This window comes from Myotis lucifugus, unplaced genomic scaffold (genome assembly GCF_000147115.1).
Source record: "Myotis lucifugus unplaced genomic scaffold, Myoluc2.0 scaffold_486, whole genome shotgun sequence".
In the NCBI taxonomy this organism is placed as follows: Eukaryota; Metazoa; Chordata; class Mammalia; order Chiroptera; family Vespertilionidae; genus Myotis; species Myotis lucifugus.
Window position 1 is genome coordinate 587,518 of NW_005871534.1, and position 25,059 is coordinate 612,576.

The 25,059-nt window shown below is 56.2% G+C and overlaps 2 protein-coding genes and 1 long non-coding RNA gene across 6 annotated transcripts; 2 read left to right on the forward strand and 1 right to left on the reverse strand.

The window, feature by feature from the left end:
- Positions 1-87: 87 nt before the first annotated feature.
- On the forward strand, positions 88-20,560 carry SETD1A (SET domain containing 1A). Its single transcript, XM_014445895.2, is given in 22 exon segments — positions 88-147; positions 717-881; positions 1,092-1,187; positions 2,902-3,172; positions 4,471-4,592; positions 4,824-5,053; positions 5,330-5,352; positions 5,355-5,410; positions 5,412-5,969; positions 5,971-6,177; positions 6,329-7,108; positions 7,562-7,738; positions 7,845-7,932; positions 8,611-8,768; positions 8,923-9,010; positions 10,784-11,119; positions 15,872-16,894; positions 17,317-17,489; positions 17,575-17,685; positions 17,860-17,979; positions 19,529-19,666; positions 19,738-20,560. Coding segments are annotated over 21 exon segments (5,079 nt in total). The 5' UTR covers positions 88-147; positions 717-731; the 3' UTR covers positions 19,912-20,560.
- LOC111823429 lies at positions 18,250-21,522 on the reverse strand. Its single transcript, XR_002826445.1, has 2 exons — positions 21,327-21,522; positions 18,250-19,167 (listed from the first exon to the last, which is right to left on the reverse strand). It is a non-coding gene; the product is annotated as an uncharacterized LOC111823429 (long non-coding RNA).
- HSD3B7 (hydroxy-delta-5-steroid dehydrogenase, 3 beta- and steroid delta-isomerase 7) lies at positions 19,773-24,223 on the forward strand. 4 transcript variants are annotated; one of them, XM_023744791.1, is made up of 7 exons: positions 19,773-19,912; positions 21,521-21,692; positions 21,897-22,052; positions 22,339-22,447; positions 22,523-22,622; positions 22,738-22,900; positions 23,212-24,223. In XM_023744791.1, the coding sequence occupies exons 2-7, from the start codon at positions 21,527-21,529 to the stop codon at positions 23,625-23,627; spliced, it is 1,110 nt and encodes a 369-aa protein (XP_023600559.1). In that variant the 5' UTR covers positions 19,773-19,912; positions 21,521-21,526; the 3' UTR covers positions 23,628-24,223. The 4 variants fall into 4 exon arrangements, with proteins under 4 accessions (XP_023600559.1, XP_014301385.1, XP_006103547.2 ...); XM_014445899.2 differs by having other exon boundaries at positions 19,774-19,912; positions 21,524-21,692; XM_006103485.3 differs by lacking the exon at positions 19,773-19,912 and adding an exon at positions 20,932-21,176.
- Positions 24,224-25,059: the final 836 nt, after the last annotated feature.

The following is a 25,059-nucleotide window of genomic DNA, read 5'->3' on the forward strand; positions in this document are numbered from 1 at the left end:
CGCGCGCCGGGGAGGTGGTGGTGGGGGGGCGCCGCCGCCGCCACCGCTGCGGGGCCGGGTCTCGCGCTGCCGCCGCCGCCGCCGCCGCCTCGCGCCACTAAGGTGCCGCGCGGGGTGGGGGGAGGGGGAGCCGCTCGACACGAGCGGGTGAGTGGGGCCGCGCCGCGTGTGCGCGGGGATGGGGGGGGCAGATCGCACTGGGGGGAAGAGAGGGCAGCGGTGCGGCGTTCCCCTCCCCCCCCCCCCCCGCCCAGATTCGGGGCCGAAGCCGGGTCTCGGGCTCGGTCTCGCGGTGTTTCCAACGCCCCGAATAGGTGCCACCTCTTGGCGAGAGGATCGGGGCGCGGGGACCCGAGCGGGTGTGTGGGAGCGGGAGCCGGGCTTGGCCCGGGCCGCTGGCCGGTGAGGAGGCGGGAGGGGGCGGGGCCTGCCAGGGGGCGGGGGAGGGGTCTTGCTCGGAGGGCAAGTGGGGCGCGCGCTGGGTAGAGCTGGGGGCACGAGATGGGCCTGGTGGGCTGAGGGCAAGAGTTGAGAGGTGGAGAGAATGTGTTGTTACGCTGGGAGAGTGTACTTGGAAAATCCGGGGGAGCCACGGGTCCTGGTGAGGTGCGGACCCCGGGGTGATGAGCGAACCTGGAGTCGGGGCCAGGCGGTGCGGGGCAGCAAGGGAGTCAGGCCCCCGAGCTGAACCCCCTTTTGGATTGCTCTCGTCACAGTGTAAATGAGCAAAGATGGATCAGGAAGGTGGGGGAGATGGGCAGAAGACCCCGAGCTTCCAGTGGCGAAACTACAAGCTCATCGTGGACCCTGCCCTGGACCCTGCCCTTCGCAGACCTTCTCAGAAGGTGTACCGCTACGATGGAGTCCACTTCAGTGTCAACGTGAGTGCCCAGCCTGTCCGGCCCCCCGGAGCCTCCCGGCCCCTTCTCCTGGGGGCTGCTCAGCGCCCAGCACGCCCCTGTCCAGAGCCTGCCTCCGAAAAAGCGGTTCACCAGAACCCAGCTGCTTTGCATATGGGTCTCCAAACGGGCTTAGAGCTCAACGTGTGGTTTCACCTTGAGCTGTCTTTCTGTTCCTGCTTTCCTTCCTAGGACTCAAAGTATATTCCAGTCGAAGACCTGCAAGACCCCCGTTGCCACGTCAGGTCCAAAAACAGAGACTTTTCCCTCCCGGTCCCTAAGTTTAAGGTACGTGTCTGCTGGTGCCGTGGTGTGGTGGCCCTTGGAGGGTGTGCAGGCTCCATCCTGGCCGTCTCGTCTGAATGTCGCTGAATAAGAGGGTTTTCCAGCGACAGGATCACGGCCAGGTCTGACCGTCTGTGAGGCTGTGGGACTGAGTTGTTCTGGACAGGAAATCTATTTATCTTCCGTGGGTGAGATGTCCCAAGCAAGGGGTTGACTCCTTGAATGACATAAAGATGTATTTAGCTGCTGTACTTACCACTATGTATTCCTAGACAGTATATGTATTCCTTGACAGTGCTCTGGTCTGATACCCCAGTTTCCCAACAGATAAGGGGGTGATAAAGCCAGGGGCTCCATCCCTGGAGTCCTCGGTTCCTCCCCTCTCCTTTGGCCATTTGATCCTCCACCTTGTGTCAGAGGATTCCCATGTCTCTGTCCAGGCAGGATACTCATCGGGCCTTGGGCTGGGCCTAGAAAACGGGTGGTTCTTGGTCCTCCTCACTAATTCTTTCTTCTTCACTTTTAAATAAATCATTTGCGGGGTTCCCTTACCCCTTTTTGCACTTTGTGCACTTTCCCTGGACAATCTCTTTCACATCCATTATCTTGACTATTACCAAAATGTTCATGACTTCTAAATCTCTGTTTCTAGCCGAGATCAGTCTCGAACTTCAAACGTGTCTGCCTGGTAGTGGGAAGCTCCATCTGGAGGCCCCACAGACATCTCAGGTTCGAGACATCGCAAGCAAATGATCTTTACCCTTTAATCCTGCTCTCCCTCCATCTACTTAGCTGCACAAGCTAGAAACCTGGCAGTCATCCTAGGATTCTCCTTTCCTTTATCTACCGCATAATCTGTCACAAAGGTCTGCCGACCCTTTTTCCTAAACCATTTTATCTGAATTATTCCATTTCCATTGCTGTATCTTTCACACATACTCTTGTATTCCTCTCACCTGGTTTCCTGGCTTCCATTCTCTTCATTTCATGTTCCACCCTGCTGTCATTGTCGCTTTAACTTTACTGTTCTCTTATTTTACTTTTGCTGCCAAGTCCATGTTTTTGTGCATTGACATTTATGATTATTGAGCTGGTCAAGCCTCATCTCCTGCCTTGATACTTCTCACCTGTGTTCCATCCTCTATACACTCCTCAGTTTCTAGGAAATGCTAAGTTATTTCATAATTTCATGGCCTTTTACCAGTAAGTCCTTGTAATTTTGGTGAACTCCTATTTATCCCAAAAGCCCAGTACGAATGACACCATCTGTATGAATGCTTCCCTGCTCCTCTCTGGACTCCCAGACACCCCCTGTACCCCTCTGCCGACACTCACCGCCGTGGCATGATTGTATGTGTCTCTGTCGTGTCTATTTTTCTGACCAGGAATCTCCTTTTTTTTCATCTCTATATTCCTAGTGCCCGGTCCATGGTAATTACTTAGTAAAAGCGGAGTTAGTGAGATTTCTTTACATCTAGTTTCTTCCATGTGTGTTTATGTCTCAGTTCATACCTTTCTTTTCCTGGTTCTTGCCATTATTCTGTGGTGGAAGAACTCGAGAGAGAGAGGGATTGAGACTGATGAATCCCTTGTTGGGGTCCCCTGCCCTTGCCCCTGAGTTTCCCAGTCCTCTCTCTCTCGATCTCATGGGTCTCTCTGAAGTTTCCCAAAGGAAAAAGTATTCCGACCCCAGACTTCGCTCTTGTCCTCTCCACAGCTGGATGAGTTCTATATCGGGCAGATCCCTCTGAAGGAAGTGACCTTTGCCAGACTGAACGACAACGTGCGGGAGACCTTCCTGAAGGACATGTGCCGGAAGTATGGCGAGGTGGAGGAGGTGGAGATCCTTCTCCACCCCCGCACTCGCAAGCACCTGGGCCTGGCCCGCGTGCTCTTCACCAGCACTCGGGGAGCCAAGGAGACGGTCAAAAACCTCCACCTTACCTCCGTCATGGGCAACATCATCCACGCCCAGCTCGACATCAAAGGTGAGGGTCCCCCGCCTGCTGCCAGGCTGGGCTCTGGCAGAGATTGGACATGCGAATGCCGGTTGGAGTCAGCTGTGTGATCAGGTTCATGATTCCTCATCGGAAACTCTCGGGGCCGGATGGGCTTCTGAAACCAGAATTTTACAAAGGGATTGTGGGACACGTATTTTTTGTGTGCATTCAGCATCATTTGGGCTGCACCAGCATATGGCTATTTTTGTAAGAAAGTGTATGAGGGTCACACTAGGTTGGACAAATAAAAACTAGAGTAAATAGCCCTGGCTGGTTCCGCTCAGTGGAAGGGTCTCAGGTTTGATTACCGGTCAATGGCACCTACCTCATTGCAGGGCGTGTGTGGGAGGCAACCAGTCGACATCTCTCTCACATCAATGTCTCTCTCACTCTGTATCTATCTATCTTTCTCTCTCCCTTCCTACCTCTTTCTCTTCCCCCGACTCCTCTCCCTCCCTTTCACTGTCTTTGAAAAAAATCAATGGCAAAAATATCCTCAGGTGAGGATTAAAAAACAAACTAGACTAAATAGCTTCAGCTCAGGTCAGGTTTTGACACTAAATTCCCCAAAATACTAGGTTTTGAAACTTTGGATGGAGAATTAGAGACCTGTATGTGTACTAGTAGGTAAGTGGAGGAAGCAGTCTGTTAGGAACCATAGGGAAGGGTTGTGCATGCTGTAGCACAGTGCCATCTAAAGGAGACAGCTGTTAGTTGGCATTAGCCAATTTGCAAGTGGAAATGAGGACTAATATTGCCAAATAATGTGTGTGTTTTTATTTTAAAGCAAGAAATCAAGGTTTTTGTATCAGATCTCATGATTTTAAAATGTTACATCCCCCCCTCACCCCCCAAAAAATTTTTAAGTGATTATGTGAGGCAAATAAAACTTGGTTTTTGCCACCCTGAGTTTATAGGATGAAGGATACGATAGGATCTAGCATTAGACAACCTGGGTCTGAATTTGAGTTCTGCTACTAATTGACTTTGTGCAGGTCAATTTTCTTTAAACCTGTAAAGTATAGGTGTCCTGATGCTTTTCCCGTCTGGTGATCATGCAGTGTAGTAACATGTAGAAGAAACTGTGACGTGTTGTACTGTATGTCCTTTGTAGTAGTTGTTACGTGGAGATGAGGTAGAAGGTCCCAGATACAGAGACAGGGAAGAAGAATTGAAGTCCCCAAACCCAAGATCAACTTGAGGCCTGAGGAGTAAGTGGGAAAACGTATTAGGAAGGAGTTGTTTTCTCTCTCTGACTCTGTTGGTTCCCATTTCTCTCCCTCTAGGACAACAACGAATGAAGTACTATGAACTGATTGTCAATGGCTCCTACACCCCTCAGACGGTGCCCACTGGGGGCAAGGCCCTGAGTGAGAAGTTCCAGGGCCCTGGTGCAGCCGCTGAGACGGTGAGAAGCTGGTGGTTGCCATAGCCCTAGCCATGTGGGCACAGTCCCTGAGTGCCAGGACCAGGCTTTGGGAGGCTCTGGACTTCACTGCTAAGTATAGGAAGAACCAAGAAAAGATGCCTAGATGCTTTCAAATGACAGGCAACTGGGATTCTCAGTTTGGGGAAGGGTGAGTTGTTAAATGGTAATTGATCTCTTTTCCTTTCTCCCTGCTCCACTCTCCCCCTCCAGACTGAGTCCCGCCGCCGCGCCTCCTCTGACACAGCTGCCTACCCAGCAGGCACTGCTGTGGTGGGCACTCCTGGCAACGGCACCCCCTGCTCCCAGGACACAAGCTTCTCCAGCAGCCGACAAGACACCCCATCTTCCTTCGGCCAGTTCACCCCTCAGTCCTCCCAAGGAACCCCCTACACGTCTCGGGGCAGCACCCCCTACTCTCAGGACTCTGCCTACTCCAGCAGGTACCAGCGTAAACACCCTCTGGGACCCCCAGGTTCTGGGAGCTGCCACTGGAAAGAAGAAACAAAGTTGAAAAGGGAGTTGGGCAGAATTTGTCCTAGTTTGTCTGCGGATTCAGCCAGCAAATCCCTGTTCTCAGGGAACTCGCTCAGCTAGGAGCCCAACAGCATTTAGATCTTCCTTTCGGGACAGCGTAGAAGGGCTCGGGACTGAGAATTGGGACCCTGGGGTTGGTCACACAGAGCTGAACCCAGCTAACTCCTGTATCTTTCCTCCAGCACCACTTCAACCTCCTTCAAGCCCGGCGGTCCGAGAACAGCTACCAAGATTCCTTTTCCCGCCGCCATTTCTCTGCATCTTTCAGCCCCCACGACCACCTCTGCAGCCATCTCTGCCACCACTGCAGCCACCGCCACCTCCGCCACCTCCTCCTCCTCATTGTCCTCGTCCTCCTCGTCCACTTCTTCCTCATCCTCTCATTTTCGTGGTTCTGACTCAAACTACCCAGCATATTATGAAAGCTGGAATCGCTACCAACGCCATTCTTCCTACCCACCCCGCCGGGCAACTCGGGAGGAGCCCCCCGGGGCACCTTTTGCTGAAAATACAGCTGAGCGCTTCCCACCTTCCTACACCTCCTATTTGCCCCCTGAGCCCAGCCGCCCCGCTGACCAGGACTACCGGCCTCCTGCCTCAGAGGCTCCACCCCCGGAGCCCCCAGAACCGGGTGGAGGTGGTGGTGCTGGGGGGCCCAGCCCTGAGAGGGAAGAAGCTCGGACCTCCCCCCGCCCAGCCTCACCGGCCCGCTCCGGCTCCCCAGCCCCGGAGACCACCAACGAGAGCGTGCCCTTTGCTCAGCACAGCAGCCTGGATTCCCGCATTGAGATGTTGCTGAAGGAGCAGCGCTCCAAGTTTTCTTTTCCTGGCCTCTGACACAGAGGAGGAGGAGGAGAACACCACCACAGGCCCTGGGGCTAGAGACACGGGGATTGAGGTGCCTTCTGGTTCCGGTCACGGGCCCTGCACGCCGCCTCCAGCCCCAGCTAATTTTGAGGATGTGGCACCTACAGGGAGTGGGGAGCCAGGGGCGACCCGGGAGTCTCCCAAGGCCAACGGACAGAACCAGGTGAGGTGGGGTCGACCAGCGGGGATACCTGGATCAGGGAGGCAGGGTTGAGCCCAGGGGGAGAGGGAAGGGAACTAGACGAGAACGGATTTGAGGAAAAACCCAGGGAACAGGCAGAAGCTCTCTGTGACCCTCCTCTGCACCCCTACAGGCGTCTCCATGCTCTTCTGGAGAGGACATGGAGATCTCCGATGACGACAGGGGCGGCTCACCCCCTCCGGCCCCAACGCCCCCCCAACAGCCTCCCCCTCCTCCCCCACCACCCCCTCCTCCCCCTCCCTACCTGGCTTCCCTTCCCCTTGGTTATCCCCACCAGCCTGCCTACCTCCTCCCACCCCGACCGGATGGGCCACCGCCCCCTGAGTACCCCCCACCTCCTCCGCCGCCCCCCCACATCTATGACTTTGTGAACTCCCTAGAGCTCATGGATCGACTTGGGGCTCAGTGGGGAGGAATGCCCATGTCCTTCCAGATGCAGACCCAGATGTTAACTCGGCTCCACCAGCTGCGGCAGGGCAAGGGATTGACCGCTGCCTCGGCTGGTCCCCATGGTGGGGCCTTTGGGGAGGCCTTCCTCCCATTCCCACCCCCACAAGAGGCAGCCTATGGCTTGCCCTATGCTCTGTACACACAAGGGCAAGAAGGCCGAGGGGCATATTCCCGGGAGGCTTACCACCTGCCTTTGCCCGTGGCAGCTGAGCCCCTGCCCTCTTCACTCTCGGGAGAGGAGGCCCGACTACCTCCAAGGGAGGAAGCAGAGCTGGCAGAGGGCAAGGCCCTGCCGGCAGCAGGCACTGTGGGCCGCGTGCTGGCCACCCTCGTCCAGGAGATGAAGAGCATCATGCAGCGAGACCTCAACCGCAAGATGGTGGAAAATGTGGCCTTTGGCGCCTTTGACCAGTGGTGGGAGAGCAAGGAAGAGAAGGCCAAGGTGAGGGCCAGTGCCTGGGACTAGGGAAACTTGGGGCCCCACACAGCTCAAATAGGAGGAGGGTCAGGCACGTGGACAAGACTGGGACACTGGTTGGACGGGATTGGGGCACAGAGAGCAGTAGGGAAGCGTGAGCCTGAAGAACTGTGTCCTGGCTCCACTGCTTCCTTGCAGTGGACAAGGCCCCTCAGCATCTGTGGGCTTCAGTCTTCAGTGTCTTCATGTGTAGAGTGGGAAGGATAGGAGCGGCTTCCTAAGATGGATGGGACTCAGTGAGCAGACTTGTGAGGAAGTGCCTCTGCAGGGGCTGGTGCAGGGAGGTGGCACAGATGTGCATCAGATGGAGGAGTGAGTAGATGCAGTTCTCTTTTCCTGGGGCCTGGGCGTAGTTCCCAGGCAGGAGGCAGGAGGGAGCACCTGGGTTCTGAGGCTCAGCCCCCCTCCTGCCTGCAGCCATTCCAGAACGCAGCCAAACAGCAAGCCAAGGAGGAAGATAAAGAGAAGACAAAGCTCAAAGAGCCAGGCCTGCTGTCCCTCGTAGACTGGGCGAAGAGTGGGGGTACCACAGGCATCGAGGCCTTCGCCTTCGGGTCAGGACTGCGGGGGGCCCTGCGGCTGCCTTCTTTCAAGGTACCGGAACTGTGGCCTTGCCTGGGAGGGTGGGGACAGGGCATCCCCCTCCTTGGGTACAACGAGTGTCTGAGGTCTAAACGGGCTCTGTCTCCCCATCCCGCAGGTAAAACGAAAAGAGCCTTCAGAAATTTCCGAGGCCAGTGAGGAAAAGAGGCCGCGGCCTTCCACTCCCGCTGAGGAAGATGAAGATGGTGAGTGGGAAGGTCGGGTAGAAGGAGAAAGGGGAAAGGTTATTTAGATTCTGATAGGAAAGCAAGAGGCAGGGATGAAGGTGTCTTAAAGGCAAAGAGCCAGGTGGAGATTTTGGTAAAAGGTTAAAATAAAGCAGTTTTGAGAGATGTGAAAAGCTTCAGATGGGACAGTCCTGGATTTTAGTTACGGTTTTTACACTGGTATGTTGATTTAAGTTTTCTGTATTTTAATTTTCCTTTTATAAAATAGGAATAATAACTTTCACATCTAAAGATCACAGAATTTCAAGGTTAAATAGGTTAAGCTCTTGTATGTCTTCTTACCAATTTGCCTAAGTTTAAGCTATTGGCTGACAGCTTGTGTCTGGAAAACTTCCTAATTGAGTCTGATCTGCTTCCCTGGAAGCCCATTGGCCTTAGCAGTATTTTTCTTGGGCCAGGCATCTGCCCAACCCAGAAAACAGTGAAAGATAAAATGAGTGTGATATGTTTAAAACTGTAAAATATAAGGTATTGCTGAGGGTTTTGTGCTAAACTTCAACTTCCTGTCTATAAAACGAGGCCTGTCTGGTGGGCCTGGGGGAGGATCAGGACAGTGTATGCGCAGCTCCTTTCACAGGGTCGCGAAACGGTAACTTACTGCCGATGGTACATTGTCCTAACTGCCACTCACCCTAGACCCTGAGCGAGAGAAGGAGGCCGGAGAGTCAGGACGGCCAGGGACCAAGCCCCACAAGCGAGATGAAGAGCGAAGCAAGACCCAGGGCAAGCACCGCAAGTCCTTTGCCCTGGACAGCGAGGGGGAGGAGGCATCGCAGGAGTCCTCCTCGGAGAAGGTGAGGAGCCAGGGCACCCGGTCCCTGCCAGGAGCCCCCTTCCTGTGCTCCTGTGCCCATGGCCACTTCCCCGCGGGCTGGAACCAGGCGGCTGTGCCTTCTAGAGGACCAGTTGCCCTTTTCCTGTTAGTCCCTGTTTATCCCTTTCCTTGAGGAGGAGGAGGAAGATGAGGAAGATGAGGAAGATGACGATCATGAGGAAGCCATGGATACTGCAAAGAAGGAGACAGAGGCCTCAGATGGTAAGCACAGACAGTACAGTAGGATTCTGGGCGGGGAGAAAGGGGTCTGCCACCTGCCTCGTCCTTTTCTGAACCCATGTGTTGCTGCTGGATTTGTTGGCCACCGTTGTCCTCCCCCAAAACAGCTACCCTTTGGTACCCTCCACCCATTGTAAACAACGACCCCGACACCCAGAACGTTCTCTCCTGCTTACCTCTGCTCCTGAAGCAAGGCTTCCCCTGAAGACATCCCAATAGAGCCTATTTCTTTTCCCAGGCCCTTGAAATAAGAGGTTGCATTCTCTTGCTGCCCTTTGATGCTGTCAGAGCGAGCCTTTCCATCTTTGAGCTCTGCTCTTCCTTTAGGGCTCAGCCACTGAGCCATGCCTCCCTCTTCTCCTGCCGCTGCCATTACCAGACGCAGTTGTGCTCTTTGGTTGAATACCTGTTTGTTCCTCCACATTTACTGAGGCTTGGGGACATGGTTTAGTCTTTCTTTTCATCCCTTTGTTTAGAAATATATAGGATAGGGGAAAGTCAGGTTTACAGCTGTTTGTACGGAAAATAATCCAAAATAATAATACTCGCAACTTGTAAACCTACTTTTGATCCACCCTGTACATTGAGCCCCTGTTCTGCCAGGCACTGTCCTGGGTGCTGGGGACACATCAGTGACCGGGACGGGGAGACTTGGCAAACAAGTGAACAAATAGTAGCACTTGAGAGACAGATATGTGTTTTGAAGAAGATAGAATAGGTTAATGAGGCAGAGAGTAACAGGGTGGGAGAACTGGGGAAAGATGGACTGTTTATATCTGCAGAGGCCAGATCGGGGAGACTGATGGTCAGAGAGCCTCTTTTCAGTAAAGTGCGGGCAGAGTTCCCTGCCAGGAGCGTGTGTGTGCGGCCCCTACACATCCACTTGGTCCCGACGCCTTCCGGTTTCACCACCTCCGTGTTTCTCGAATTGTCTCCTGAGATGCTGCTGGCCTGCCTTTCTCACTTAGAGGCTGCAGCAGTTTTGAATGATTTTCCTGTCTCCGTTTCCATTCTTCCCTCCATTCCCAGCCATTTTCCAGCCTGTTGTTGGAAATGCACCCTGGACTCTCTGTAAAGTCCTTTCCTGGCTCCCTGTTTTCCACAAGGTGGCTCCTCAGCCTGACACTATAGGCCATTTATAATCCAGCTCTTGCTTATCTGTTTGGGGTCATTTTCCAGACCCTCCCTGGCCACCAGTACCTTCTGTTCTAGTTTACCCAATTATGTTCCTCAAAGACTGCAAAATTCTTAATTTCTTAGAGCCCGACAATGTATTATCATGTCCTAGAAACACAGAGCATGTAGCAGCCCTAAGCTTATTCTCCCCTGGAATCCATTCGGAGTCTGTTGCCCAGGAAGTGTCTATAAGAACCTCTGTGGGAAAAGCTTCGGTAGTTTGAGAGGACTGCTCACCAGTCTCTCAGTGCCCCATCTTCTCTTAACCTTTGACATCCCTGCTTAGCCCACGTCTGGTTGGTGAACTCCTGCTTGTCTTTCTTGACTTGGGCATCTCCTTCTCCGGGATGCCTTCCTTGACTCAAGTCAGGCAGAAATCAGGGTTTCCCTTTGCCAAGCTCCCAGCCCTTCCCACTGAGGCTTACACACTCTGAACAAATTGTGTGCTCACCCAGCTCCTTGAGGCTGGGGCCTCCCAGCACCGAGCACAGAGCCCCGCACAGCCACAGCAGTGAGTCAGTGACTGAGCCAAGTGAGGGATCTTCCCATCTCGCCTGATTGCCCCTTCTGGATTTCCAGGCGAGGACGAGGGAAGCGATTCGTCCTCCAAATGTTCTCTGTATGCTGACTCAGATGGTGAAAATGATAGCACCTCGGACTCAGAGAGTGGCAGCTCGTCCAGCTCCTCGTCGTCCTCATCTTCCTCCTCATCCTCCTCGTCATCCTCATCTGAGTCTTCTGAAGAAGAAGAAGAGGAAGAAGAGCAGCCAGCAACCATCTCCTCAGTGTCACCGCCACCTAGAGACGTCCCTGTGCCCCTGCCAGCACCTGTGGAGGAACCCAAGCCAGAGAGGATCGCAGGCTCCCCCGCCACACTGCTCCCTGAACAGGAGAAGTCTCCAGCAAGGCCTGCAGGTAGGTGGTGTGAGCGACTACATTCAACAGGTAGTTGGGTCAATAGAGCTGAAGAAGGAGCAGTAGGCTGGAAGTGAGGTAGATATTTGAGAGTAGTGAAAGTGTGGATGTGAAAATATGTGTGCCCTAGAACAGCCGTCGCCAACCTTTCGCACCTCGCGGACCACCAGTTGGTGACCGCTGCTCCAAAGGTTTCCTTAAACCAGCGGTTGCCAACCTTTCGGACCTCATGGACCATCAGTGGTCTGTGGACCACCGGTTGGCGACCGCTGCCCTAGAGGATGTTTGGGATGAGAGAAGGGGGCCAGAGCTTTATAGTCTTATAAGAGACAGGTGGGCGCCTTTGGCTCAGTTGATAGAGCGTCGGCCTTCGGACTGAAGAGTCCCAGGTTCGATTCCGGTCAAGGGCATGTACCTTGGTTGCAGGCACATCCCCAGTAGGGGGTGTCCAAGAAGCAGCTGATCGATGTTTCTCATCGATGTTTCTAACTCTGTATCCCTCTCCTTTCCTCTCTGTAAAAAATCAATAAAATATATTTTTTAGAGAAAAAATAAGAAGAAAAAAGAGAGACAGGTGGGCAAAGGGGAGCCAGCAGAGGCTGAACAGGAGTGGTCAGATGGGCGGGAAGGAAAGTGGGAAGCTTGGAGTTTCTGAAGGAGGGAGTGGCTTGTATCAGCAGGTCACACGAGAGTCTGTACGATAGGAAAGGTGTCTGTTGGATTGGCAGTTAGGTCACTGGTGACCTTATCAGTTTCATAGAGTGGATCAGACTGGAGCCAAGTTATGGGAGTGAGGACAGGCAGTAGAGATAACCAATCTTCTGCGAGGGTAGACTAGTCTTGTGAACGAAAAGAGAGTTGAGGGTCGTAATTATATTAGCATTTATTGAGTAATGAGCCTGGCACATTGCAATTTTATTTTCTCACTCAATTTTCATAACATTCTTTTTTAATATATTTTTATTGATTTCAGAGAGGAAGGGAGAAGGAGAGATAGAAACATCAATGATGAGAGAGAATCATTAATCGGCTGCCTCCTGCACATCCCTTACTGGGGATAGAGCCCAAAACCCAGGCATGTGCCCGTGACCAGAATTAAACCCAGGACCCTTTAGTCCGCAGGCCGACACTCTATCCACTGAGCCAAACCAGCTAGGGCTTTTTTTTTTTTTTTAAATCCTCACCAGAGGATATTTTTTCCATTGATTTGCTGAGAGAGTGGCAGAAAGAAGGAAAGACAGAGAGAAACACCGATGTGAAAGAACCACATTGATTGGTTGCCTCCTGCATGCGCCCCGACCAAGGCCGGGGCTGGGGAGGAGCCTACAGCCTATGTATGTTCCCTTGACCGGAATTGAACCCGGGACCCTTTGGTCCACAGGCCAGTGCTCTATCCACTGACCCAAATCAGCTAGGGCAATCCTCACAACATTCTTATTCCCATTTTACAGATGAGGACTTCGAGGTTTAGTGAGATACTCAAGTTACCCAGCGGGGATTGGAGAGACAGCAAGCAGCAGGGTTGTGGAGGGTTAGCTTTGCAAAGTAGGTGAACTTGAGCATGTTCATACACTGAAGGGAACAGGGAGCAGGTAGATGAATTGGAGAGAGAAATGCTTGCTGGATTAGCATGGGGGGAAGGGGTGTACTCTAGGTCTGAGGATAATCTATCTGTAAATAGGAGGTAAGGAGATGTGGGGTTTCGTGCCTGAAGGCTCCTTTTTCACTTTGCAGTAGGAAAGTAGGACATTTTCTGAGGCTGAGGGGCTGGGTGGAGTAGGAGCCTTGGGAAGAGAAGAGAGTGGGAGTGAGGATGAAAGCTGACTGGATTTGCCACAACTCAGAAGCCCTGCTGAGGCTGGGGGTTATGGCTCAGGGAGGAGAGAGGGCCGGGTGGGGTAGATTCAGGATTGGGGGTCTACAGGGTAGAGGTGGTAGAAGGATGTAGGAAGTTCTGTGAAAGGAGAGGACAAAGTGAGGGCCCCTGCAATTAGGGCCTGAGAAAGAAAGAAGCTAACTTAGCAGGAGGGCGATAGGCTGGAGGGAGATAGAAGGGACATTGAAAAGGTCCAGTGGGCCCTGGCCAGTGTGACTCAGTGGTTACAGGGTCACCCTGCACCAAAGGGTCTCGGGTTCGATTCCTGGTCAAGGGCACGTACCTGGGTTGCAGGTTTGATCCTTGCTCAGGGTCGGGGTGCATGTGGGAAGCAATCAATTGATGTAGTCTCTCTCAATCGATGTTTCTCTCACTCTCCCCCCACCCTCCCTTCCACTCTCTGAAGAGCAATGGAAAAAATACCTTCAGTGGTGAGGATTAACAAAAAAACACAAGAAAAGGTTCAGACTGAAAGGACCTGGGGAATTGTGGTCAGAGGGTAAGGAGTGTAAGTTTCAAGGTGGAGCTATTCCAGAAGGTGACAAAGTCAGGTGTGTGACTGGAGGGTAGCTGAGGAGGAAGGAGGTTGCTGGAGATGTGAAATTGGGTAAGTAGGTGGGATATCAGAGTTCTGGAAATAGTTGGCAAGGGTGGGAGAGGAGAAGGCAGATCCCTTAGTTTTTAGGAAATGATAGGGAAATGCAAGTTACCAGGGACACACTGATGAGAGGACTGTGGTCCGATGGCAGGAGCCTGGGACAGGGTTTGTCTGGTGGAACCCACAGACGGACCTGCTGCCTTTAGGACTTGCTTTTCTTCTGTCTTCCAGTCTGGTTCATTCTTCTGCAGATGGACTTCCTCTGCCCCACAGACACACCCACTCCTGCGCTAGAGCCTTACTCTCAGGGAAGTTTCTGGTTGGGCTGGCTTGGGTCGGGTAGCCATCAGTTAATGAGGGTCAGTCATGCAGTAGAAACCGGCTTCTGGGAGTTGTGTCAACTAGGAAGGTGCCCCCAAAGCCCTCTCCCTAAGTGAAAGGCGTGGCCCGGGAAACGTGTGCAGAAGCGGAGCCAGGAAGGGCCTTTCTTCTCTGTAAGAGCCAGGCTCCTAGAGGAGGAGGGGCCCGAGGGGAGGCTATCCCAAAACGCTGGAGAGAAGTGATGAGAGGACTCAACCTGGAGAACCTGGGACGAGCACCCAGGGCCTTGCTAGCTTCGGAGTGGACACCAGGCGGTGTCCAGAGCCTTGGGACATGCAGGCTGAGGGCTTTGCTGAGGTTGCCAGATTGGGGAGCATCTGCTCAGGTTGGACACGTGTGAAAACTGCCTGCTCGGGCCGGGCCTGGTGCCGGCTGCCCTCAGCTCTGAGTGGTGGAGCTAGATGTGAGCCCAGTGCGGAGCGTCCAGGTCAGCGTAGGGCCGCGGGGAAGAGGACAAACGGCTCTGCCTGCCGGGGGCAGCTCTTACTCTGCATTTGCCAGCTGTGTGACCTCGGCATGTTGCTAACCTCTCGGCCTCGGTGTCCTTTGCTGTCAAATGGCTCAACAACAGCACCCATTCCCTAGGGCTGTTGTGAGAATTAAATGAGTTGATATACGTAAAGGACTTGGGTTAGTGCTTGGCATCAGATAGGAGCTATTCACCTGTTGCAGCCAACCAGAAGACAGACCATTGGGAGCCACCATCTTCTGGTTCTGAGAGGAAGGTGTTACCCATGTTTGAGGAAGTCAGGGGACCTTCACAAAGGAGGTGGCATTGAGCGGGGCCTCAAAGCTGCATGTCAGCTTTCCCAGCAGGCAAGGGGAGAGGCATTCCAAACCAAGGGAACCTGTAAGCAAAGGGCCAGAGGTCGGAAAGGCCGTGCTGGGCTGGTGAAACCTGGATGAGAGGGCAAAGCGTGAGGATTGTCTGATGGGTCAGATCTGCAAGAGAGGGCAAAGCGTGAGGATTGTCTGATGGGTCAGATCTGCAAGACGACTGCCCCAGGGGAGGGCTGTTGTGGATTGAGCAGTGTTGAGACCCCTGTGATCTGCAGCAGACTTCACGGGGGGGGGCAACAGAGGAGGATGTGCTTCCTCCTGTGGCCGTTGTTGGAGAGACAGCATGGCCTGTTCAAGGATGTTTCCCCTCCCTAACTGCCCCTCATCCTTGGATCTCAGCGTTACCTTCAGCTTCTTTAGGGGCACTTCTTGGCCCCTCCTCACTTGGGCGAACCCCCAGTGATGTTTGGGGGAAAGTGGGGACGAAGGCAAATTTTATAAAATATTTTACCACAAAGATTCAGCTTCTTATATTGTATCTTTTTCACCTCACTAAACAGAGAATACTGTTTGTGGTTGAAATGGTGGATACTTTAATTCAGACCTGGCTCATTGTATCCTCGTAAATGCAGCTGGTAAAAATCCTCGGTCTGTGTGCCTGCCTGTCGGATGTAGCTCTGTCACCACCAGTCTTGGTAAAAAGGCTGGAGTCCCAGTGTTCGTCGCCGTAGAGCCCCCCCCCCGCCCCCACTCTTCACAGTTGGGCTGTGCATTGTTTCATGTCATTGTGTCCATTGCACTTAAACTCCGAGTGCTGTGCAAGTGTCTGCTCCGTGTGTTCTCCACCCCTGACACGGGTGGTGCTCAGGCGTGTGGGATGTGTGAGTGACAGGTGTAGAATCCCATCCTGGCCGTGCGGGTGAGAGGCAGGCAGCGTGTTCCCTGAGCGCAGGCGTGTCTGCTGGCGGCCGAGGAGAGCACGAGTGCAGCCTGTTGAAGGGCAGCTGGGTGTGGACCCCCCGGTGAGGCTGGCCAGCCTCCAGCTCCTAACGAATCTCAGTCTCATGATGTTGGGCCAAGAAGCTGACCCTCTCCCTTCCTGTGCTTCCTTCCCCAGGTGCCACTGAGGAACCAGCCCCCAGTGTGCCCCAGCCTCCCCCAGAGCCCCCGGCTGGGCCCCCAGCCCCTGCTCCCTGCCCCGACGAGCGCCCCTCCTCTCCGATCCCCCTCTTGCCCCCACCCAAGAAACGCCGGAAAACCGTCTCCTTCTCTGCTGTGGAGGAAGTGCCAGCCCCAGAACCTTCCCCCGCTGCCCCACAGCAGGTCAAGGCTCCTGGCCCCATCTCCCGCAAAGCCCCCCGGGGCGTGGAGCGGACCATTCGCAATTTGCCCCTGGACCACGCATCTCTGGTCAAGAGTTGGCCCGAGGAGGTGTCCCGAGGAGGTCGGAGCCGGGCTGCAGGCCGAGGCCGCTCTACCGAGGAAGAGGAGGCTGAGCCAGGGACAGAAGTGGACCTGGCGGTGCTGGCCAACCTGGCCCTGACCCCAGCCCGACGTGGGTTGGCTGCCTTGCCTATTGGCGATGACTCAGAGGCCACAGAGACATCGGACGAGTCGGACCGCCTGGGCCCTCTGCTCAGCCACATCCTCCTGGAGCACAACTATGCCCTGGCCATCAAGCCTCAGCCCTTCATACCGTCCCCTCGGCCGCTGGAGCCAGTTCCTGCCCCTGCAGCCCTCTTCAGCTCCCCAGCAGATGAGGTCCTGGAGGCCCCTGAGGTGGTGGTGGCGGAGGCAGAGGAACCAAAGCAGCAGGAGGAGGGTGAGGAGGAGGAGGAGGAGGAGTCTGAGTCGTCTGAGAGCAGCAGCAGCAGCAGCAGCAACGGGGAGGGGGCTGTCCGGCGGCGCAGCCTCCGTTCCCACACTCGGCGCCGGAGGCCACCACCGCCACCCCCTCCCCCACCGCCTCCCACCTTTGAACCCCGCAGTGAGTTTGAGCAGATGACCATCCTGTATGACATTTGGAACTCAGGCCTGGATTCGGAGGACATGGGCTACCTGCGGCTCATGTATGAGCAGCTGCTGCAGCAGACGAGCGGGGCTGACTGGTTGAACGACACCCACTGGGTCCATCACACCAATATCCTGAGCCCGGAAGCTGCCTGCCCAGGACAGGAGGAGAGGTCCCAGAGGTGGAGCGGGCTCTCCTGAGAGCACTCAGCAGAGCAGTGTTCTCTTCAGACGCCTAGTGTCTGCGCTCCTCTTCCTCCCTGTCCACTTCTTTTCGCCACCGACCTTCGAGCCTGAGTCCTTCTCCTCTGACCACCTGAGGTGTTTTCTCTCTGCCTCCTGCCTCTTGTCTGCCTCCCAGAATTTTTCTGGCAGAAAAGGTGGCCTAAGACTTATTTCTCTCATCTTTCTGTCCTCCTCATACCAAGTGTGCTCAGGGCCTCCAACAAAGGTCAGTTACCCTTTCCTTGGGCTGGGACTGGAGGGACGGGAGTGGGGCCCCAGGGACCTGGCCAGTGCGGAGCCCGTTCTCTTCCTTAACTCACCCCGCACTCACCAACCTGAGCGCCCCCAGACGCAAGCGGCGGCCCCAGGACGGGCCCCGGGAGCACCAGACGGGCTCGGCCCGCAGCGAAGGCTACTACCCCATCAGCAAGAAGGAGAAGGACAGGTACCGGGACGTGTGCCCTGTCTCAGCCCGGCAGCTGGAAGGGGCGGACACTCAGGTGAGCCCTGCCCTGGCACATGGCCCTCCGGCATCCTCTTCCCATTGCTGCTCCCGTCACTTACTCCTCCTCCGTCCTCTCGCAGGGGACTAACCGTGTGCTTTCGGAGCGCCGATCTGAGCAGCGGCGGCTGCTGAGTGCCATTGGCACCTCCGCCATCATGGACAGTGATCTGCTGAAGCTAAACCAGCTCAAGGTGAGGAGCGGGGGCTCCAGCAGGAGAGAGACTCAGTGGAAGGGCAGCATCATGGGGTCCCCTAGGGTGCGGAGGGGTGAGTGGCTAGAGCACCCTCCTGCCCTGGAGAGCTGCAGGGAAGCCAGGGGACAGGTCGAGGGGGCATCCAGCAGCAGTCTACCTTCTGCCCTCTAGTTCCGGAAGAAGAAGCTCCGATTCGGCCGGAGCCGGATCCACGAGTGGGGTCTGTTTGCCATGGAACCCATCGCAGCTGATGAGATGGTCATTGAATATGTGGGTCAGAACATCCGCCAGGTGAGGAGTCCCACACCCAGCTCCCAACCCACTGGCACCTTGGGATGCTGACATGAGACCCATCCCATCCTCTGGACAAAGCCCCACATACCCTCCTGCCTCCAAGGCTTAGCCATTGAAACCACTTCCTCCCTCCCTCCCTCCCTGCCTCCTTCCATCCCTCCCTCCCTCCTTCCCTTCCCTTCCTCTCTCCCTCCCTTCCTTCTGTTCTAGTAATGGGTACTAGTAAAGCAGTAAACTAGATGTTAATGATGCAGCAAGAACCAAGGCTAATAGTATCTCTCCCTTTAAGGACCTCAGTTTAGTGGGGAAGACAGGCATTGAACAAGTAACTACAATAAAGGATGGTGTTTGCTTGTTACAAAGGGGAAGTTCAGAGAGACTGGGTGGTTGGAACACAGTGATGTTTACACCGGGAGCCTAGAGGATGCCGAGCTCCCCAGGCTCAGGTGAGGGAGGTACAAGGAGGGCACTGTGGCTAATTGGAGAAACTTGGGTCAGGCAGGGACATACAGCAGGAGGGGCGGGGGAGGCCAGGCTCCCCAGAAGTTAGGAGCCACATGAATAAGTTTGGACCGATGGTGAGAGGAGGAAAGTTGCTGTGAAGTGTTAAACAGGAGAGGACTTGGAGGTTGTGGGCTCCCTCTGGCTGCAGTGTGAAGAGAGAACTGGAGACAGCAGTGCGGTGGGAGTGGGGGCTGTTGCAGAGATCCCAGTCAAAGGTGGGGTTCTGGGCTACGCAGTGGCAGCCAAGGTAGCAGGGGTCTGTGGGTCCAAGGTAGCTGGCAAGACGGGCAAACACGTTGGCTCTGCAGAGTGAGAGCAAGGGGGGCGGGTGAGGCCATTTCTCAGGGCGCTGCCTTGAACAGCTGGGAGTAGGAAGGGCTGCCAGTGAGGTGGGGCGTGAGGAGGAGGAGCAGACGTGTGATTCAGATGAGTTCCGATCGGAGCTTCTAGAGGAGGACACCAGCAGCTCCTCTGAGGTGGCTTTGGCTGCAGATGGAAGTCTGGGAGGATCCCCGGCACCGCGCCAGCCGCTGAAGCCCTGGGAGAGATCATCCAAGGGAAGGGCGCGGAGGTCTTAGCGCCCGTTTTCTGGGAAATAGCAGTTGCTTCTCCTGCAAGAATCTGGGTTCTAATGTGGACAACCAGCAGCAGCCAGTGGGAGCCTCTTTTGGAGAGAGGGTCCTGGGAGGAGAGATGAGTAGAATTCAGTCCGTGAAATGACCACTCATCTTGGGAAGTGCCACAGCCCCACGGTAGACGGGGGGCCAGGCAGACACTCCAGGAGCAGCCAGTGCCCATGTCCCTGGGGTCCTCTTGGGTGGCTGATAATGGCAGTGAAGGTGTCAGGCTGGCCACTAGAGGGAGGGCTCCTGGAAGCAAAGTCAGGAGTGTCCACAGGCTGGGTTAGTGGGAGCCAGAGAGAGAGCTGCAGATCCAGGACAGGTCACTGTGGCCCCAGGATGGCAGCTGAGAGGCTGCAGACCCCAGTCACAGAGGCTACCCTCCGAGGGCAGTCCCTGACCGTCGCCCCCCATCCTGCCAGATGGTGGCCGACATGAGGGAGAAGCGCTACGCGCAGGAGGGCATTGGCAGCAGCTACCTGTTCCGGGTGGACCACGACACCATCATCGATGCTACCAAGTGTGGCAACCTGGCGAGGTTCATCAACCACTGCTGCACGGTGCGCTGGGGCCTGGCGGGGCGGTGGGGTCCCAGCAGAGGGCACACAGCTCACTCTGCTCCCTCCTGCAGCCCAACTGCTATGCCAAGGTGATCACCATCGAGTCCCAGAAGAAGATCGTGATTTACTCCAAGCAGCCCATCGGCGTGGACGAGGAGATCACCTACGACTACAAGTTCCCGCTGGAGGACAACAAGATCCCGTGTCTGTGCGGCACCGAGAGCTGCCGGGGCTCCCTCAACTGAGGTGGGCAGACGGGCGCCCACACCCCTATTTATTCCCCTTGGTGCCCTGAGCTCCCAGCACCCCAGCCTTAGTGGGCTCAGGAGGGCCCACACGCCCCCATCTCTGAATATGGAGTGGGGCCCCTGAGCCCTGCCAGGGAGCCTCAGTCCCTTAAGGCAGTGTCTGCCTCCCCTGTCACCCCTGCCACCCACCCCCTAATTTTTTTCTTTGCGGAGAAGAAGCTGTAAATGTTTTGTAGCTGCCAGAGCTGTTTCCTGTGGAAACCTGGGGTGCCAGCCTGTATAGACCTGTTCTCGGGGCTGCACAGCCCTCTTGCTTTGTGTTCATGGGGACTTCCCTTCTGTGCCCTGCGTGCACCCCTCCCCAGTTTAGGGGTCTCTAGGGGCAGTGGCCATGTTCTCCCCCTGGGGAGGGGGGCCCTGTGCCTCCCAGTCCTGGGGACTCCGTGCCTGGAACCCTGCCTCATCTTCTGTTCCTGCCAGACCCTGTGGGTCACCCTTCTACCCTGGTGTCTGTAAGCTCTGGTTGGGCCAGGCCAGGATGGTGGGGGGAGCGGGCCCTTCCTGTTGGGCTGGATTGTACATATGTTAATAGCGCAAACCCAATGCCACATTTTTATAATTGTGATTAAACTTTATTGTACAAAAAGTGCTTGGTCAGTATCTTTGGGAGAGTAGGGTGGGATGGGGGTTGAGGACAGGGTGGGGCAAGTGAAGAGGGGGAAATGGGTGGCCTGGAGTTGGGGTGGGGAGAGGGGCTATGGGGCAAGAACCCAGACCCGCAGACAGCCACCATTGCTCTGGGCCACCTGATAGGCTGGCACAGCCCCCTAGAAATCCCCAGCAAGGCCAGCCAGACCTGGCCAAGGTCAGGCCTCCCTTCCCAGAACCACAGCTGCTGCTGGGCTTCTGGCCTCCTGGGAAATCCAATGTGAGGCAAGGACTGACTTCATGCAGGCATGAGGTCACTCTGCCTATCCCATCCCTTCCCCCAGCCCCTCAGTGCCCATCCAGCAGGTTTTGGCTTTCCCGACCCCCTTCCCCAAGTTCTTGGCTGGAACCGGGTGCCAGTGGAGCGCAGTGGCCACCAGGGGGGGCCCTGTGGCAAGAGAGTAGGAGAGGAGGGGTGGAGGCTGGGCTGGTCTGTTCCTGGAATGGCCAGGAGGGAGGAGCAAGCGGAAGGGGACAACCATTTATCGCTGGCCGGAAACGAGAGAAGACCAGCTCTGGTGGCTAGTTGGGGCACCCTGGGACTGTGGCTGCAGGTAGGCAGAGCTGATGTCTGAGGTCCCCTTCCCTAGCCCCAGCCCGGCCCACCTCCGTCTCCTCTCCTCTCCCTCCCCCCCTCCCCCACTCTGTTTTTATCCCAGAACCTCCCCTCCACCTCAAACACAGTCCTTCCTGCGAGCCCTCACCATATCTCAGTAACCAGGTAGCAGGGTCAGAGGGCAGGGAGCCTGGCTGCTCACCCACCAGGAACAGTTGTGGCCCCTGGTCACTGCTCCAGTCCACTAGGCCAGAGGCCCCTTCAAGGAATAACCGGTGGGCTGCTGGTGCCGGGCAGCTCGCACACCGCAGGCAGCTCAGGTGAACCAGGGTCTCTCCCTAGCAGGACATGGCAGACTCGGCACAGGCCCAGAAGCTGGTATACCTGGTCACAGGTGGCTGTGGCTTCCTGGGGGAGCATGTGGTCCGAATGCTGCTGCAGCAGGAACCCCGGCTCCGTGAGCTGCGGATCTTTGACCTGCACCTGGGTCCCTGGCTGGAGGAGCTGAAGACAGGTGATGGTGGAGGGGAGCTGGGGGGAGGGTGTGGACTCCCTTCGCTGTGGTGGAAAGGGTGATGCCTGTTTGTGTTCTCCAGTGCGCAGGAATGGGGTGGGTGAGTCACACTGGAAATATGTGGCTCCCAGGGGTGTAGGCTGAACCAAACAGCTGATGTGGGCTCAGCTCTGACGCTGCCTCTGGCTGCCCTCCCCCTACCAGGGCCAGTGCAGGTGACTGCCATCCAGGGGGATGTGACCCAGGCCCACGAGGTGGCAGCAGCTGTGGCTGGAGCCCATGTGGTCATCCACACAGCCGGGCTGGTGGACGTGTTTGGGAGGGCCAGTCCTGAGACCATCCATGAGGTCAACGTGCAGGGTGAGATATCCCCCCGCCGTTCTAGTCACGTAATACCGGCCCATGGCCTGATTGTCTGTTTGTGTCCCTCCCCCCGCTCTGACCTTGACCTCTGTGATTCTCCTGCGTCAAACAGTCCTGTGTGCACTCCTGTCCCTGTAATAGAAGGCCAGCCCTCGCCAACCTGTGTGGCTTTCCCTGGGCCTGGGGAAGGAAGCCATATGCCTTCATCCAGATTGGGGATGGGAAGGGGAAAGGTACAGAGAGGGAGGAAGCTTCAGTTTGGACACACACCCCGCCTCCCCAGGCACGAAGAATGTGATTGAGGCTTGTGTGCAGACTGGAACACAGTTCCTGGTGTACACGAGCAGCATGGAAGTTGTGGGGCCCAACATCAAAGGCCACCCCTTCTACAGGTGAGCTGGGGTTCCCCCCTGATACTTTCAGAGCCCATCTCCCCTCAGCATTAAGAGTCTTCTCTCCCCCACTAGGGGCAATGAGGACACCCCCTATGAAGCAGTGCACAGACATCCCTATCCTTCCAGCAAGGCCCGAGCTGAGCAGCTGGTCCTGGAAGCCAATGGAAGGAAGGTGAGATGAGGAGCTACAGAGCCACGGCCGGCTGGGCACCTCCCGGCTATTTCCAGCTTGAAGAGGTCAGGCCGCTGGGTCCTAGGTCTCAGCAGTGCCTACCTTTTGTTGCCAGGTCCGTGGGGGGCTGCCCTTGGTGACATGTGCTCTGCGTCCCACCGGCATCTATGGTGAAGGCCACCAGATCATGAGGGACATCTATTACCAGGGCCTGCGCCTGGGAGGCCGGCTCTTCCGGGCCATCCCAGCCTCTGTGGAGCACGGACGGGTCTATGTAGGTGAGGCCCGGGCCGGGCAGGGGGGAGGCTAAGAACCTGCACGGTTCTGGGAGGGGTGCCGTGTGTACCCTGCAGAGAAAAGAACAGCCTGTACATGGGCTAGGGTAGACGAGGAGGGGCGGGCCACAGGGAAACAGTATCCTTGCAAGTTGGGAAGGCAGACACAGCAGTCATAGGCTGAGGGAGAGGAGGGGGCAGCATCTACACGGGCCCAAAGAGGAGGTGGCTTGTATGTGGGCTGGCCCGGGAGAGCAGCAGCTACATGATCATGGGGACACTCGGGGGCATGTCCTCCCCACTCCCTCTGGCAGGCAACGTGGCCTGGATGCATGTGCTGGTGGCGCGGGAGCTACAGCAGCGGCCGGCATTGATGGGTGGCCAGGTGTACTTCTGCTATGACAAGTCACCCTATAAGAGCTACGAGGACTTCAACATGGAGTTCCTGGGCCCCTGTGGACTACGGCTGGTGGGCACCCGCCCGCTGTTGCCCTACTGGCTACTGATGTTTCTGGCTGCCCTCAATGCCCTGCTGCAGTGGCTACTGCGGCCGCTTCTGCTCTATGCGCCCCTGCTCAACCCATACACCTTGGCTATGGCCAACACCACCTTCACCGTCAGCACTAACAAGGCTCAACGCCATTTTGGCTACGAGCCCCTGTTCTCATGGGAGGAGAGCCGGACCCGCACCATTCGCTGGATGCAGGCCATGGACAGTTCGGCCCAGTGACAGTGGAGCTGGGCCCGGAGCTCAGCGTAACACATCCATCCAGGCCCCGATGGAGAGGGAAGGCTGCACTCTAGAGCTGGCGGGTCCGAAGCCAGACCGGCTGCCCTGGAGCCCTCATGCTAAGCCATGAGCACTGCGTCCGTGTCCTGCTGCCTCTCAGTTCTAGGGCAGGATGTCTTCGCTCTCATCCCAAGCCCGCTGTCTGGTTGGCGGGGTTGTGATTTCCCTGATGTTCTCACTGCCATCCCATTGGCTTTTCAAGCAGGAAGTGAGTACAAGTTCCACAGGCCTCCTGCTGGCCTCCTGCCGCCCAAGCAGGACCCTCGGGCCTGGGCTCAGAATGAAGAGGCTTTCTGGCTCCTCCTACCACCTCTGTCCCTCGGGGAGGGTCATATCCCCATTATTGTAAAACATTTATCACCTTAAGGTGTTTATCTTTTCATTCTCCTCAGTGAAAGCTGAGGAAATCTGTATTTTCACTTCCTCCCACCCCTGTACCCAAATGTAGGTCCTGCAATATTGTGAGGTCTCTGCCTGAGGGTGCCCCAGAAACTCTGTACCTGCCCATGCCCTGGATTAAAACTCCTTTATCTACATCCGTGTCCAGTGCCTGCCCAGCTGCCTGGCCTGCCTCCCCGTGTCGCCCCTCCCCGCGGCGCCCGTCCCATTGGGGACAGAAGGAAGTGAGCACGCAGCACGCCCGCTGTTGGATTGGTTGCTATTTCTCCCGTTCCACGGGGCCCAACCCGGCCCAGGGTGGGGGTAGGGGGCTCTGGGGACAGGACATGCAGGGCTGGGGAGAGAGGGCAGAATTTTCCTGTGTTTTATCCATTTGCAACTTGGTCACCAATAGAGAGAAATGGGTCTCTGAGGGCGAACAGGAGAGGGCGGCCTGGCTCTGGGCCCCCAGCCAGGCCCCAAGAGTCCTGTCCCCTCTGGAGAGGCGAGGGAAAGAGCTCTAGAAACCAAAGGAGAAACAGAGGGGGCGGGGCTCATGTCAGCAAACACAGCTACATCACGTGACACGCCAGCGACACGGAAACACACGCCAACGCACACGGCTGCACAGCGGGCAGGGGGCAGGTGGGGTGGAAGGGACCGGGGGCCACCATCTTGTCCTTTGCGGGGCGGGCTGGGGGGCAGGGTGAATGCATAGAACACATCATGTACACACGCTCAAGGCGTGGCATGAGCGTGCATCGACCCACAGGCACATGGGATGGACACGCGCAGTGTGCTTTGTGAGAGGCAGAGCTAGGGCGAGAGGGGGAAGGGAAAGGGAAGCGGTGAGCCCTGGCCAGGCCCGGGACCACCCACGGGCACACATGGTTGTAGGTGTGGAGGGTGGGTAGCACACACTCCTCCAAGACCACGTAAAAGACACCCCCCCAGACAACACTCCAGAACACACAGGACACAGCAGCCAACACGC